The sequence below is a fragment of the Camelus ferus genome, chromosome 12 (assembly GCF_009834535.1).
Source record: "Camelus ferus isolate YT-003-E chromosome 12, BCGSAC_Cfer_1.0, whole genome shotgun sequence".
Classification (NCBI taxonomy): Eukaryota; Metazoa; Chordata; class Mammalia; order Artiodactyla; family Camelidae; genus Camelus; species Camelus ferus.
Window position 1 is genome coordinate 1,911,343 of NC_045707.1, and position 15,567 is coordinate 1,926,909.

Genomic DNA, 15,567 nt, shown 5'->3' on the forward strand with positions numbered 1-15,567 from the left:
CAGCTCTGCCACTGACTAGCGAGTGTCCTTGAGTGTATTGCCTAAGTTGTGGTGACCACACTGAGAATCGTCCCCTGACTCTACATCCTCTCTGGGCTCCCACAGCCCCAGGCTCCAGGCACTGACCGCCGGCCCACATCCCCCACTGGACGAGGCTCTCCCCTCCATCTCCCCGCACCCAGCACTGCCCCTGCCACTGAGTGGTGGCTTTCCCTCCTGCCCTGCCTTCCTCCTGCTCCCTCTCCTCCCTCCCCTCCTCCTCCCCACAAGGCTTTCTGGACACACAGTCCCATCAGTGCCATTTCTCCCTCGGAGCCCCCTCCCCTTGCTCTAGGAAATGAAAAACACCAGGCAGAGATTGTGAGGTGCTCAGTCTTTTATTTAAACCAGGTGGATCACTCCATCCCCTGAGAAGGCACACTTATGTTCCCTGGGGCTGGGTGTGGCTGTGCCGCCCCAGCCCCACCCAGACCTCCTTCTCAGTGCACAGGGAACTTCTGCTGTCTTTAAGGGCGAGGTGATGGAGCCCAAAACAACTATGGCCCGAGTTTGGATTTACAGCTTGGGTTGGGGGTTCAAGGTGAGGGTGAGGCTGTGGGTCGGTTTGGAGGTTGGAAGGAATTGGGTTGGGGTTTAGGTGAGAGGAGAGTTAAGTCTGACCCAACTCTGCCGGCCGCAGTGAGCAGAGCCCTGCTTCTCCTGGCTCCCAAGGGGATGACTCTTCACAGGAAGCTGGGTCCCCAGGCATGTGAAATCACCTGAACACCGCCCCCCACCCAAGCTTCCCTTCCTCTCCCCCCCTCCACCTCTCATACACAAAGCACACACTCAGAAGCAAACGCTATGGCTACAGGAGTTCCAGTCCCCACCATCCCCAGAGCCCTGGCCTGGGTGGGTGGGGTGAGGGGCGCTTGGGGGCTTAGCCCTGGAATCCCAGCTCCTTGTACTTGGCGGCCATGTCGTTCCGGAAGAGTTCCAGGGCCTTGTTCATGGCTGCCTGGGCATCGGCACCGAAGTCCCCGGGATGCTTGCTCTGCAGAACGTGGATGATGGCGTCCGAGATGAACTGCAGGGACAGGGACAGGAGGATGCTGGTCAGTGGGGCAGACAAGCCAGGGGCCAGATGGGAATCAGATCAAACCCAGCTCCTCTACATCCCACGGCTGTTTACTGAGCACTTACTAACTGCCTGGTGCACTTCTGTGCAGTCTCCATGGATTAACTCCTGTAACCCCCACAACCCTGTGAGACAGATGGGGAAAGTGAGGCCCGTCTTGGGACAGACGAGGAAAGGTTAGGCCGTGTGCCCACGGCCATGTGGCCGGATGGGCTGGCTCATCTGCGATCCTCCTCAGCTGTGCTCTGGATGAGGACCCGACGACAGCCAGGCATGGCCCGCCACCACAGGGGCAGCCACAAGGGAGCGAAATGCTCCTATCCCTTGGTTTTATCCAGGATTTTGCAATCAGAGAATCTAGAAAGAACCTATTTCCATTTGCGTGCATTTAATTTTTGCATGTAATGGCTGAATATGGCGATTGCTTTAAACAGCCTGTTTGGGGGTGAGTAGGGGGCAGAACATCGTATTTTCTGTGCCAAGCAGAGAGCCTTTGCTCAGAAGTATTGGTGGGAGGGAAGGAGAGAGAGGAAGAGGAAAGGGAGCAGGCTGACGGCTCGGCCCCGGGACCAACACCGTCACCATTTGCTCTGCCATCCACAAGGTCATTACCAGGAAATGGAGACAGGCATCTCTACAGCATAGGGCTGTGAGTGTGTGAGTGTGTGTGTGTGTGTGTGTGTGTGTGTGTGTGTGTGTGTGTGTGTGTGTGTGTGTAAGAAGCCACTGCACTTTTTCAGTGGTTTGTCAAGTTTTGATGCCAAGCACAACACCGGTCCATGGACCAAAGGGTGTCATTTTACTGAGGCCCAGACGGGGAAGGAGCCAGACTGAGGTCACGTAGCAAGTGGATGGCAGAGCTGGAATCTGCACCCAGGGGATCGTGGACAAATAATGGCCAGAGCCAGAGCCAGAGCCAGAAGCAGAGACGGCACCGCAGCTGAATTTGCCCATTTTCTCGGGCACCTGGGATGCAAGTGGCCAAAAGCAGGGCGGCAGGGGGAACACATGCTGAGGGCGGCCTCAGACGCACAAATTTCAACACCCAGTAAACCCTGCTTGGCTCAGAAACAGAGACAGCTCCACAAATACCCACCGCTGGGCATTGATTTGGACATATGTTTATGTTCCCCTTTAATGTCATAAAGGCAACAAAACCTTTATGGGCTTTTGTTGGGGGATGGGCTGACTTCAGGAAGCTTTGCTCAGGGAGAACTTGGAGACCCAAGTTCCAGGCCCAGCTCCACCCTGACCTCCATGTAAAATGGGGGGCCCCTGAACCCATTGGGTCCCCCCACTCAGCCTTTCCTAAGTCAATGGCAGAGCCGCTAAGACTTAGCAAATTGTGGGCTGGGGCTGCTGGAAGATGGGAAAAGATGGTTGCCCTTAGCACACAGCATGCTCTGTGGTCCCCTCACTTACAGGTGAGAAGGAGCAATTTCTTATGAAGGGCATGAATGAAGCTTCCACAGCGTGGGAAAGAGCAGACTGGGGATCCATCTTAATTATTTTGCAGGGATTGTGCAGTAAGTGAAATTATTTTAAGTAGCCCTGGGTTCTAGTCTGCTAGTCGGTAACGCTACCTTGAAGGCATAATTTTCTCTCTGAGCCAGAGGGAGGGGATCAGTCATTCAAGTTGTGCTGTAAGCCCCTCACTGAGGTTCACAGATAGGAGAGAGCCAGGCTCTGCCCTTGAGAAGCATGTGTCCCGGCCAGGAGACAGCTGGGTAAAGGGTTACATTACAATACAGCCGGGCAGGCGCCATGGCCAGGATGAGGACTAATGCCTTTGCAGGGGAGGGTGGGCAGATGGAGCAGCTGACTGCCTTGTGGGCCAGAACAGAGGAGGTGGCTTCTGAGCTGGGCCTTGGAGGAGGAACAGGGATTTGCCAAGAGAAAAAGGGAAGCCAGGGACCACCACTCATGCAGAATCTCAGAGGCAGGACCGGCTCCTCCTGTCTGTGTTGCTGAGTGGGACAGGCAGGCAGGACTGTTTGTGTGTGATTTGGGGGCTGCTACATAGGGCTGCAGGGTGAAGAGGCTGAAGAGGATGGTGGTGGTTGTTCATGGGAGATATTATGTCACAAGGGACTAAAAGCTTGGGTTCTAGAGTACCACAGATCAGATTGTACTTCCTGGTGTATTAGCTGTGTGACCTTGGGCAAGCTACTTAACCTCTCTGAGCCCTGAGTTTCTAAATCAGAAAAATGGGGATGAGAAGTCTACCGGCCTAGGGCAGAGACTTTTAATTGCCTGCCTAATGTCCACTTTTTCTTTCTTCCTTGTAACGGAACACTGATTGGGTTTAGAGTGGCAATAGACTTCATTTCCCAGCTTTCCACGCAGATACGTGAGGTCTCTAACTAACTTCTGGCCAATGAGATGTAAACGAAATTGTTTGATGAGATCTCCTTAAAAGAGAGCCTTCCTCTTTTCCTCCTGCTTGCTGTTTGGAACATGGACCGAATGACTGGAGCTACAGCAGCCATCTTGGACCACGAGTCAACTTTGAGAGTGGACACTACATGCCAAGGATGGCAGCACAGAAAGAGCCTGCATCCCTAGGGCTTCTACACCAGCTCTGGATTCCCTACTGCTGACCTTTTGTGTGAAAGGAAAAGACAGCATTGAATGCAGTTTCTAAACTCGTGGGGTAATCATGAGAATTCTACGCAGTGGACCCAGGCAAATGTTTATCATGGTCCATCCTAACCGGGAACTATCACCGTTATCCTTACCAGCACTGCTGCACCAACCTGCCTGCTGCTCCCGTCCCCAGGGGTGATATCCACAAGGCCCTTTATCCCTCAGGTCCCTAGTGCTCCTTCCTGCTATGTCCCCTCCTCCCACTGGGTCTAGACACAGGACTCAAAGCTCGGGTTCTCCCCAACCTCTACTTCTCAGAGCATCACAGGAGGTTCAAACCAATTACTTATGCCTAGGACACCCGAGGCTCCCTCTCTGTAAAGATGCTCAAACTAATAGAACTAGCCTGCTGGCCACCCACCCCTGTAATTGAGCCCCAATTGCTGAACTCCTGTCATATAAGTTTTGTGTGTCTCCAACTCCCAGTGGCATAGGGGTTAGAAGCTGGGGTTCTGGAGGAATAAAGACCCAGTTTGAACACCAGCTCTGCCATGTGCTGCCTCTGTGACCACAGACAAGCTACTTAACCTCTCTGTGCCTCAGTTTCCTCATCTGCCAAGTGGGTGTGATAATGGTACCCACCCGTGGAAAGAATGCAAGTTGTGCACCCAATGTCCACTTCTTCCTTGGAGACAAGATACTAATTCAGTGGAGAAATATGTTTACTCTCAGTGACCCAGGAGGAAGGAGAGTGGGTGACAGCCCATTTTACAGATGAGGAAACTGAGAGACAAAGAGGAAAGACATAGGTTCACTGGGCAAGTTAGTAGTTGGGCTGGGACTCGAACCCACATCTCATGCCTTTGGGGCTTCTCTTTAACTCCCATCCTCTCACCCATCCCAGGCCCCGCCGCCCACCTCCAGGTACTTGACGGGGATTTTGTGCTTGGTGGCGTGTGACTGGGCCAGGGGCTTCAGCTCAGCCTCATGATGCCCCTTCTTCTTGAGGATGCCCCCCAGGGCAGTGAGCACGGTGTTGCCATGCTTCTTCAGGTCCTCAGAGGCCTTCATCTCATCGGCGGTCTTCAGGTGCTTGAACTTGTCAAATTTCTCCAGGGTCTCGGGGTGCCCTGTAAAGAGCCTGTGGGCACAAGGTGGGCTGGAGTTAGGCACAGAGGTCTGGAGGTGGCCAGACTGGAGTTCAAGTTCACACTCCTCCCTGCCCCCACTTCCCAGCTGTGTGACCTTGGGCCATTCACTTCACCTCTCTGTGCCTCAGCCTCTTCATGGGGCACACGAGGCCCTCCCTGTAGATGCGCCCTTGGGATTAAATGAGATCACAGGTGCTGAGGGCCGCACAGGAAGTGTCAGATAAACACTTGCTATTTTTATTTCTATCATCATCGTCTTCCTCTTCTTCATCGTTACCGTGAAAGATAAGAAGGAAAGACCTCTCTGTGTTGCCCTGCCCTCACCCCCATTTTCACGGTGTTGTTTGGCACATGGATGACTAAATGCCATCCTCGTGGAGCAGAAAGGGTTGGGAGCAAGGGGCCGAAGGACCCGGATTTGTTGAGCACTCGTTACATGCCAGGGCCTTGCTGGGCTCTGCATCTACACTTCCCTTTAGGGTCTTATTATTCCCATTTTACAGATGAGGGAACAGAGGCTAAGAGATGTGAGGTCCTAGCTCCATATTGCAGGGTCAGGGTGCCCAAGAGCCAGACTGACATCAGGTCTGAATGACTCGGAAAGTAGTCCATGCAGGGGGCCATGTCTGCAGCTTCCTGCCTGGGGATCATCCTTCAGTCACTTTAATATTTCCAGCTTCAGGAGGCTCCCTACTACCTGTGAGAGCCATTCCACCCTGAGCAGCTCTCAGGTTCAGAAAGCTCTTACTCATTTTGCTCTGACTTCCTGCACCTCCCAGTACCTCCCAGGACCGATGGTGAGGGTCCCTGGTGGGAGCCACCTGTCCAAAGACCAGGTCCCTGCTCCTGCCAGGGACCCAGTGAGCTAGCCGCAGAGGGACTCTGCCCGTTATCCTGAGCCACCACGCATAGCCTTGGACCTCAGTCTTTCCTGCTGCGGGAAAGTAGGTGTCAGTTAGTGGAATTCATACCTGCCACTTGGAGTGGGGGTGATTCTCCCCATTTCACTTGTGGGCAAATGGAAGACCATGGAGATAGGTGACTTGCCCAGGGTACCTGTCTGGCGTGGCAGAGTCCAGACCCAAACCCAAGACTGAGTGGTTCTGCAACTCACACTTGTTCCCTTGTGTTGCGCCCAGAAACCTTTGCAGGACTGATGCTGCCTGCCTAGCTTCCCCTCCTCCTGTCTAATGTCTTCGTGTCTTGAAAGTTTCCTCTTTTATAGTTTCCTGGCTCTGCGACACCCTTAAACCTGACTGTGGACATGCTCCAGTGTGCACAAGTATCTCACAGCACATACCTGTACTCACACACATAGACACACACACACACATGCATGTGCCACGTAGCATGGACAGGGAGCACTCCCTTCCCCACCAGGAGCACATCCCTCCTACTTCCCCAGAATGCCCAGGGCTGTCCACAGCCATGCCAATGTCACCACCTCATCTGGGGCCCCAGCCAAACCTTGCACATCACTGACACCTCACCCCTGACACCTTTCACCCAAGGGTCCCAGAGCTCCTGACAATTATTATCTGGTGACAATGATCCTTGAACTCCTGCCTGACAGATGGGAGACCAGCACTCACATGTGAAGGCCTAAGGTTGGAACACTGGAGAGCAGAAGAAGGCCAAGGACTTGGGACCCAAGGTAGCTAGGGATCTCAGACATTTTGGGAGTCCCTCAGATGTCTGGGAGAAAGAACAGGGCACTGAGAATTATGGAAGCTGAGTTCTGTCCCCTGCTCTGCCTCCAGTGTGCTGTGTGACATTGAAGAAGTCACTCAGCTTCTCTGAGTCATGGCTCAACTATCAAACCAAGAGAGTTGGTGTAACTGATTTCTCAGCCTCCAAATTCTAAGCCCCCACTTCACCCTCCACTCCTAGCACCTGTCAACCAGAGAGGGAGCCCAGATTTACTTTAAACAGTGCAGAAAAATTGGGCTAACGAGTGTCCACCATATCATCCTGGCATCACATGGCTGTCTCCCTCCCATGGCCCCAAGCCCTGCAGCTGGGAGCCCCCAGAGCAGTCACAGAAGGCTGTCCCTGGATGTCCCCGACAGTGGCAACCCAGAAAACGTGCAGATGGGAGGCCCTCTCCCTGTGGAGATGGGCGGAGGGCTTTTTCTCCAGTGTTTCAGAAGTGCTCACTCGTTCGGTGTTATCATCGAAATCCTATCGTCAGCCTGCCTAGTTTATCCCAGGTCTGCAGGCAAGTCAGAGGGAAAGGAGGCCATTTGCCAGCTGTCCTCTGAGCTGAGGCCCAACCAGGCAGCTACACAGAAGATGGAGGACTCTCACAGACCTGCACAAACCCTTCTCTGCTCCAGAACCAAAGAATCAGATGAGGATGGGAACTCATCTCTAGTGCGCCAAGACTGTGGGACGATACAGCACAGGGGTCCAGGGCAGGAATGCTGATCCATGCCGTCTGGGTTTGAATTCCAGCTGTGGGACTTTGGACGAGTCACTTAACCTCTCTATTAAGTGTGGTGGTCATAATAATATCTAGCTCACAAGGTTGTTGTGAGGCTTAAATGAGTTAATATATGTGAAACACTTAACACAGGGCTTAGCAATCAGTGTGTACTATATAAATATTTGCTGTCCTCCACATCATCTCTACCACCATTATCATTATCACCATCACCATCATCATCTCCATCATCATTGCCATTGTCATCATCAGCATGGTCACCACCACCACCATCACTATCATCTCTATCATCATCACCATCTCCATCATCATCACCATCTCCATCATCATCACCATCTCCATCATCATCATCATTGTCATTATCACCATCATCATCGCCATCATCATCATCATCACCATCTCCATCTTCGTTGTCATTATCACCATCTCCATCATCTCCATCATCATCCTATCCATTATCGTCATCATCATAATCGTTAGGACTAGGAATTTTTTATTTTGTCTGTAGCTGCCATCGGCTGGCTGAGACTCTTGAGCCGTGTTTCCTCCCTGTGACGTAAGAAGTGTTGGCCACCAGCAGAGGCTTTCAAATTTTTCATGGCCTCAAAATCCTTTGTTCAAATGCAAAAAGAAATAAAGCAGGAAAGATCTGGGGGAAAGCAGGAAAGGCAGGGGTCTGGAGCCCTCTCAGCAGCCTCCTCCCTCCTAAGCCCCTGACTCCTGGAGTCAGAATCTCCAGCTGACCTTCCAGCTATTAAGTTCTAGAACGTAATGATCAGTTACTTGCAGTGAAGCCCTCGGTGCTTCATTAACAGACTCAGCTGAACAGAATTTGCCCTCTTTTATTATCAGAGGAGTGGGAGAAATAACCTTTTCAAGCTCAGTCAGAAAGCCTGGGTTCAGCATCGGGAGCAGAACCAAAAGGTCAGCTCTAACAGGAGCTCTTTGAGCCCAGGGAGCTAGCATCCCCTCCCGTCCCTGCCCCTAGAACCCAAACTAAGAGGACAGAACCAGCTGGCATGGTTTCTGCATGTCCTGCAGCTTAAGACATGACAGGGCATCGGGCTCTCTGGGGCCTTCCAGGGGCCAGCAGTCTCCAGCATCATGTCTCACCCCTGGCACCCAGCCCCTGGCGGTTCCCTCCGACCCACCCCGGGAAGGGAGGAGATGTTTCCCCTGTGACACAATACCCCAAGTCTCCTTCAAGATGTCCAAGTCACTGACTTAGGGCTGGTCGCCACCAGATCACCTTGGAAAGACTCCTGCTCTAGAGACTGCTCTCCCACCTGAGACCCTGCCTCCTCTCCAAAAGCAAGGCAGGATCCTGGACTCAGAGAATGCCAGGCGTAAGAGTGGGCAGGGATCTCAGAAACTGTGGCAGGCAATCCCTTTACTCAACAAATAGGGAAATAGGCCCAGTGAGGAGCAGTGACACGTCCAAGGTCACACAGCAAATGGGGGCCTGGGAGTTGATTCAACTTTGTGGGAGCCTTCTGTCCTTCTATCCAATTAGACAGGACCTGTTGCAGCCCCCAGAGCCAACCGACAGAGACAGAGGAGAAAGACACAAAGAAACACCTCAAGATGCCAGTTAGATTCAACAGAGAACTCGACTGTCCTTTCTCAAGCGTTTCTGGTGAGATTCACTGAGGGCTCGAACTCCAGATAACAGAGCTGGTAGAACCGGGCATTCTCCCCAGACATGGGACCTGGAAATAGGGGAAGCCCAAGGGAGACTGAAAGGGCATCTAAGTGGGAGAGGAAGATCTGCTCTGGCTCCTAAAGAGGGAGAAATTCATCTGTAAATTCAAGCATGAAGGACAATCACTTGTGGCAACCGGGGCCCGCTTTCTCCCAGGCGTGCATATACCCCATTAGGTTGTTGACCTGCACTTCTCAGAGCATGAGAAGGGGCTAGGAGCGGAGGAGAGTCCATCGCCCTTTGGGAAGGAAGGCAACAGAGACATGAGATTCTATTTATAAGCCACAAGCCATCCTCTATTTACAAAACTCAGAATTTTACGGGATTCTTTGTTGTTTGTTTGTTTGTTTAGGAACCTCTTGCTGTAGAAGGCAAGATGTGCTTGGACACCTTTCTGAGCCCTCAAATTCAAGAAGCACTCAACATCAAGTCACTAAAGGTCCCTCTGTCTACTGTTTTCTAATTATAATACTTTAAAGGCCCCAAGTCTAAGCTTCATATATAATAGTTACCAATATCTTCTAGAACTCACTATATACCAGGAATTATTCTGGGTCCCTTACATGCATCATCTTATTTAATTCTTATTTCCACTCTATAATGTAGATATTATTAGGATTTCCCCCCATTGCACAGGAGAAGAAATTGAGGATCAGAGAGGTTGTGTACCTTCCCAAAGGTCACACAGCTGCTCAGTGGCAGAGCCAGGTCTACAACCACACATCTCATCTTGAAGGTCATGTCTTGGCCTTGCATTTTACAGACTATGATGGACTTGTGACTCTGAGGTCATCCTTCCCGTCTCAGGTCCTTTATGTCCTCATCCATTAAGTGACATGTCCAGACAAGATCACTCGGATCTCTCTGGTTAATTCTGCCTATAATTCTAGGATTCCTCTTGGTGGGCTCTAAGCATCCAGGAGTTTGCTCGTCAAGCTTCTCCTAGCTGCTGACACAGGTGTGAGATGGATCCCCTTTCCTCTCCTGACTCCAGTTCCTGACTTGTAAAAGCAAAGAGCCAAGTGGGGGTTTCAACAAACATAACTAATGCAGCCAACTGGTCAACCCCAAGGCACACACTCCACCTCGCAGGCAAACAACCCTGATCTTTGGGAAGCGGGTGATGGGCGCAATGGGATCTCTTCCTTTTACCTGATGAGGACCTCCTGCCCATGGCCTGCGACATCAGCCTCCACCTTCCCCCAGACGTTCAGCACCAGCTGCCATTCCCCGTCGCTGAGCCCCATGGCGCTGCCTGGAGGAGACAAAAAGGGCAAGTGCGGACTGACTACTGACTGGGTGTCCCGGCTCCGACTAGCTGGGGTTTGAGGCCGCCTGGCTCCAAAGGGGTTTTATACCTTCCCAGATGCTTCACAGGGATCACTTGACAGCTGGCTCGCTCTCTCTTTCCCCCTCCCCTGCTCCCCCCCTCTTTCAAGCAGGGGTCTAATCTTTTCCCTTCTCTAGCCCTCACATGGAAGCTATTTTGGGGTGGGTGCCATTGTGGGGAGGCAGGACAACTCAGGCCACGGGGTGGGGGTGGCTGTGCGTATGGAAAGAGTTGGGAGGAGTTTGGGCCACTGTCTGGACTCTCAGAGGCCAACAGAAAGGGCATGACCAAGGCCAATGCCAATGGCCTGAAACCCAACGCTCCTGCTGTCAGCCATCCCAAGAGAACCTGTCATGTTTCTAAGCCTGGGCAGCAGGCTTCCTGACTGTCCCTGGGACGGTCTTGGCCCTTAGCAGTCCCTTCACCCACCTTCTGCCCACTTTGCCAGGATGCCCCTCACCCGTCAGAGCAGTGGGAAGGGGTCTAGATGATTTCTTGCTTTATAGCTGGGTGAACCCAGGCAGATCCATAACTCTCGGAGCCTGAATTTTCCCATTCCACCTAGAAAACTCCTAGCTTCATGGCTTTGCTCAAATATTTCCCTCTGAAAAGTTTTGCTTGTACCCCCTCAAGGCGCAATTAACTGCTTGCTCTTTCCATTTATTTGTATGTGTTCCTGTTGCACTGCTTACCTCACTGCATCATGTTCTTTGTCTCCACGCCGGGTCTTCCGTTAGGACCATAGGAGCCGACACTGACAGAGACCACCGGGTGCCAGGCCCTATTCCAAATCCTCTACGTGTGTAACTCATTTAATCCCCCTACCACCCTCCATGATAAATACTGACATCACCTCCATCTAATGGAAGGGACCTTAGGGAAGTCTGCCACAGACTGATGGAAGAGCTCAGACTTGAGCCCAAGAAGTCCACGCTCCTGAACACCTTACTCCGATTGTCTGTGGGCACAGGCTTTGTTTTATTCATTTGTGTATCTCTTGTACCTTGCACAGTGCCTGGTACCAAGTTTGAACTGAATAAATGTTCACTGAATAAGAGGATGGATGGCCTTGCAAGGAAGGCAAGTGGAGGATGACTGGCCTTTATGTCACATCCTTGTATCATCCATCTACCATCCATCATCCATCCATCTGTCCATCATCTATCCACCCACCCATCACCTACCCACCCAACCATCCATCATCCATCACTCATCCATCCACCCACTCATCCATCATCTGTCCATCCACTTGTCCATCATCCCTTCATCCATCCAACACACGGTTACAGAGTACCTACTCTGTGTCAGAAATTGTGCTACTTGCCGAGGACACAGAACCAGATCAAACACAACCTGGTATTTATGAAACAGTCCCCTAGGGGAGATAAGTAAGAGGAATAAAATGACAGTACAGTCCACTTAGTGCTATGATCAAGGTATATATATATATATATACTTTTTTTCCTGTGAAAATCCTTTATCAAAGCAATGCAATAACCAAAATACAGAATGGGTCACATGGTTTTTCGGTTTCTTTTGCTACTAGATCAACTTCAATAGTAGTCATTTGTTCACATCTTTAAGTTACTTTTTTAAAGTGAACATTTATAATTCACAGATCAACAAGCTCCTGCTTCCATCTGCATAGAACTTTACAGCTTACACAGTGCCTCCTTGGGCAGGATTATATCTAATCTTCACAACGATGCAAGGTAGCAAGCATCACCCCATTTTACAGCTGGGAACCATGAGACTCAGAAAGGATAAGCAAGCGTCCTGGCTATCCTGGGTCTGTACTGGACATGCCAGTTGTGTCTGCCCCACATACATAGCTCATTCTAAAGACAACTGCCCTGCCCGACCCCCCGCAGTCACGTCCCTCCCCCAAACCTGTGGCTAGTCACAGCGATTGGACTGGGGCTAGAATCTAACCTGAGGCAGCCAATGGCAAGGCTCTGTCAAACAGCCAATGTTTATTAGCTACACCAACCAGATTCTCCTCTTCAAAATGTGACAGGGATGTCTGGCAACAATTGGCTAGGTGAGAGGGAATACAGAGTCAAAGAGGGTTTCATGGGTAAGAATTGCAGCACTGGGTAAACCCCCGTGCAACTGTGGGTCTCCATTCTGATCTCTGTGAAGTCCGCTCCAACTTTCTGAGGACCTACACTGTGTCAGGCCCAGGATGCAAGGGCAAGGCGACTCTGGGGCAGTCTGCCCAGGGCCCGGCCCCTACTCCTGGTCCCTTGCTGGAGGGTGAGCCCAGCAGCATGGGGGGAGAGGACAGAAGGGAGGACGCGGCAGCCAGCTGACCCCAGCCCGGGGCCGTCCACTGGGGCACAACAGTGACATCACTGAAAGGATCGGCATCACTGGGTTCTGATTTAAACCATCAGCTCTGGCAATGCTGTTTTTAAACACCCCCCAGCCTGTGTCCTCTTGAGACCCTCGGAGCAATCCTGAGGGGCTGGCGGGGCAGGACTGTCATCGCCCCACCCGGCTGGATGGACACAAAGACTTGGAGAGGTTCAGCACCTGCCTGAGGCTGGTGAGCTGCAGAGCTGGGACTGAAACCTGAATCCAAGGCTCTTTTCCTATCTCCAGCCTCCCGAGCTGTCTAGGGACGGCCTGGGTACTTAAAATCTCATCAATTCGTCACCAGTGCAAAAGTGTTTAATATGAAGCTGTCACCCCCTTGGCAGGCACTCCCATTAACTGGCAAGTTCATGGAAACCCGAGGCTTTGAGGTTGATGAACCTTTTAAGTTTTACCTTTTAAGCTAATAGAAGGGAACCAACATCCGCTCGAACTTACACATCTCTACAACAGAACAGACGGTACCTAGCGGTTGCTATGGCAACCTGGAGTCGCCAACTTTGTTTGGGGGCTGTAATTATTCCTGTGACAGCCTTCAAATAGCCGGGGCAGGGAGGCTGAAGATGCACAGAACAGGAAAGCCAGGCTGCCTTTACATGCAAAACTTTTTTTTTTTTTTTTAAGATTTGGCCCCTTAATTTTATTCTTTTTTTTTTTTTTTTGGAGGGGGGTTAGGTAATTAGGTTTATTTATCTATTTTAATGGAGGTACTGGCGATTGAACCCAGGACCTTGGGCATGCTAAGCACACACTCTGCCACTGAGCTATACCTTCCCCCACCACGTGCAAAACTTTCTGCAGCCTTAACACTCGCATGTCATGTACATGCACACAGGTACCCACACACAAACACGGGTGGGTTACTTTGACACCCAAAGGAACACAGCTGAATCCCGCCAAGTGAGACCTGCCCCCTCCTCTTTCTCCCTTTCATATCACAGAATCCTTTGAATGTGAAATTCTGAGACTTGTAGAATCATCCCTCCAGCCTTCAAATTCTGGAGATTTGAGATCTCAGAATTAAAATGAAAGAGAATTCTAGCCATGGATTCTTGAAGCTAACAGAGGCCTTCCATGGTATCTTGTCCAAGTTCCCACTAAGTGCAGGAATTCTCCCTACAGATCATCTTCTAGCACCTGCTTGAATACTCCTAGGAGCAGTGACCTCACTACCTACAACTTTAAAGAGTCTTCTAATCAAACCAAAATATGCCTTCTTGTGGTCCTCACTTCCTTTTTCTGGCTCTGCGGGCTCCTTGGGGATGGAGAGGACCCGCCGAGTCTCTCTCACCAGGGAAGATGCAGGCTCACCTAAGACTTTTCTTGTCCAGACTACACACCCCAAGGTCAACAGAACACCGTCTCCTGGCAATGTAAGCTAGGGGCCTGCCTGGTGGAAAAAGATCTGTTCTCCATCTTCAGTGTCTGGTGACTCTCACCTCTTGTCACACATATACACAGAGAGAACTCTCTAGCAAGGGGCTCCCGGCACCTCCCTGCATGGGTTCGAGTTCCCAGGTGACTGTGCACCAGGCCCTCTCTTTCAAAGGCTGCAAGTCCAGTCTAGGTGACCTGGGCATTTGACACCCTTGTGTAGCCAGCAACTCCCCTCAGTGAATCTGGGGGGTTACACTTTAAGACTCCACCCATGGGGGACCAAAGCCGGGAAGAAAGAGCACTTTGGATCTTCAGAGCTTCGGGTCCCCTCAACCCTGACCACCTCCCTTCCTCCTCCTGCTCCTCCTGGGAGCTGGCCCTTTGGAGGCCAGCCCGGGCAATGCCTCCCTCCCCTCTCCCTGCCAGGTCCCCCCAGCTCGGCTTGCTCCTTCCTGGCAGAGTCTGCCTCCTGGACCAGCGCCAGGCCAGACTCCGAGCAGGGCTGAGGCCTGGAGCCTGCAGGACCTGCCGAGGCCATCTACCAGGTGGCAGGACCCCCGGGCTGGCCCCAGACCCATCTTGGGCCCACCACCCGCTCCTCGCAGCCCCTCAGGGCCTTCATACTGACCACGTCTCCCCTACTGCCCAGTTGTCTTCCTGGAGCCTCCAGCCAAGCAGGGGGCTGGGGGCAGGGAGAGGTGTCTTATAGCAGCTGGGGAGATGGAAAGAGAACTAAAAATACAGTTTATATGGCATGGCTCCTCCTCTGCCTGGAGGCCCAGAGGGGCTTGCTGGAGGGGGGCTGGCAGGGACATCAGGATCCCAATATCCCAGGCAACAGGTGTGGCCAGGGACACCAGCCCACCTCCCCCGCCTCTAAGGCTTGGAGTCACTCCTCCAGCCCCACCTTCCACCTGTCACCTGGATGAGCCTAAACCCACCTCCACATCCCCAAGTCCTTCCTCTCTCCAACTGGCCCATCTCCCAGAAACAGCTCCCCCTCCAGGAAACTCCCTCCCACTCCTGCCCCCCTTTCTCAGAAGATGTGCCCTCTCCCCCCTCGCCCCTTGGGCTCCAAATGGGTGCAGCCTTCTCATCTCTCTCTGCTTTTGGGGTGCATCTCCCTATTTCTACCCTGTGAGCTTCCTCAGAGGTGGGAATACAAAACCACAGACACAATGCACTCCAGCGGCACCGCCTCTCCCAGCAGCTCTTTTCTATACACATTTTTATAAGCCCCATTTTTCCCACATGGGGAGACTGAGGCAGAGAAGTTAGGTTGCCAAAGGTCACACAGCTAGGAACCTCCAAACATGAAATTGGAAACCAGGGAGTCTGGTTTCAGGGTGTGAGCTTCCCAGTTAGGAACTGGGCTAGCTTTGGATCTTTCCTCTTCCCCCTCTCACCTTTCTGACAGCACCTAGCAGAGGGCTGGGTTAATAAGCTCTCTGAATTGTTTATTTTATTGACCTGAGTCCATCCTGG

At 52.0% G+C, this 15,567-nt stretch overlaps 1 protein-coding gene and 1 long non-coding RNA gene across 2 annotated transcripts; both read right to left on the reverse strand.

Annotated features, from left to right (window-relative positions):
• Positions 1 to 358: 358 nt before the first annotated feature.
• On the reverse strand, positions 359 to 10,336 carry MB (myoglobin). Its single transcript, XM_006183869.3, has 3 exons — positions 10,152 to 10,336; positions 4,622 to 4,844; positions 359 to 1,066 (listed from the first exon to the last, which is right to left on the reverse strand). Exons 1-3 carry the CDS (start codon positions 10,244 to 10,246, stop codon positions 920 to 922), a joined length of 465 nt encoding a protein of 154 aa, XP_006183931.1. The 5' UTR covers positions 10,247 to 10,336; the 3' UTR covers positions 359 to 919.
• Positions 10,337 to 11,027: 691 nt separating this feature from the next.
• LOC116667797 lies at positions 11,028 to 14,750 on the reverse strand. The gene is made up of 3 exons (XR_004324877.1): positions 14,711 to 14,750; positions 12,262 to 12,366; positions 11,028 to 11,110 (listed from the first exon to the last, which is right to left on the reverse strand). It is a non-coding gene; the product is annotated as an uncharacterized LOC116667797 (long non-coding RNA).
• Positions 14,751 to 15,567: the final 817 nt, after the last annotated feature.

What these genes read in the sequence shown, in the direction of transcription:
- MB (XM_006183869.3), bottom strand. Translation starts at nt 10,246, where the DNA reads ATGGGGCTCAGCGACGGGGAATGGCAGCTGGTGCTGAACGTCTGGGGG. An exon ending in GGGCAGGAGGTCCTCATCAG is followed by an intron (nt 4,845 to 10,151) that starts GTAAAAGGAAGA and finishes TTGTGCCCACAG; the next exon opens with GCTCTTTACAGGGCACCCCG. An exon ending in TCCCCGTCAAGTACCTGGAG is followed by an intron (nt 1,067 to 4,621) that starts GTGGGCGGCGGG and finishes CTGTCCCTGCAG; the next exon opens with TTCATCTCGGACGCCATCAT.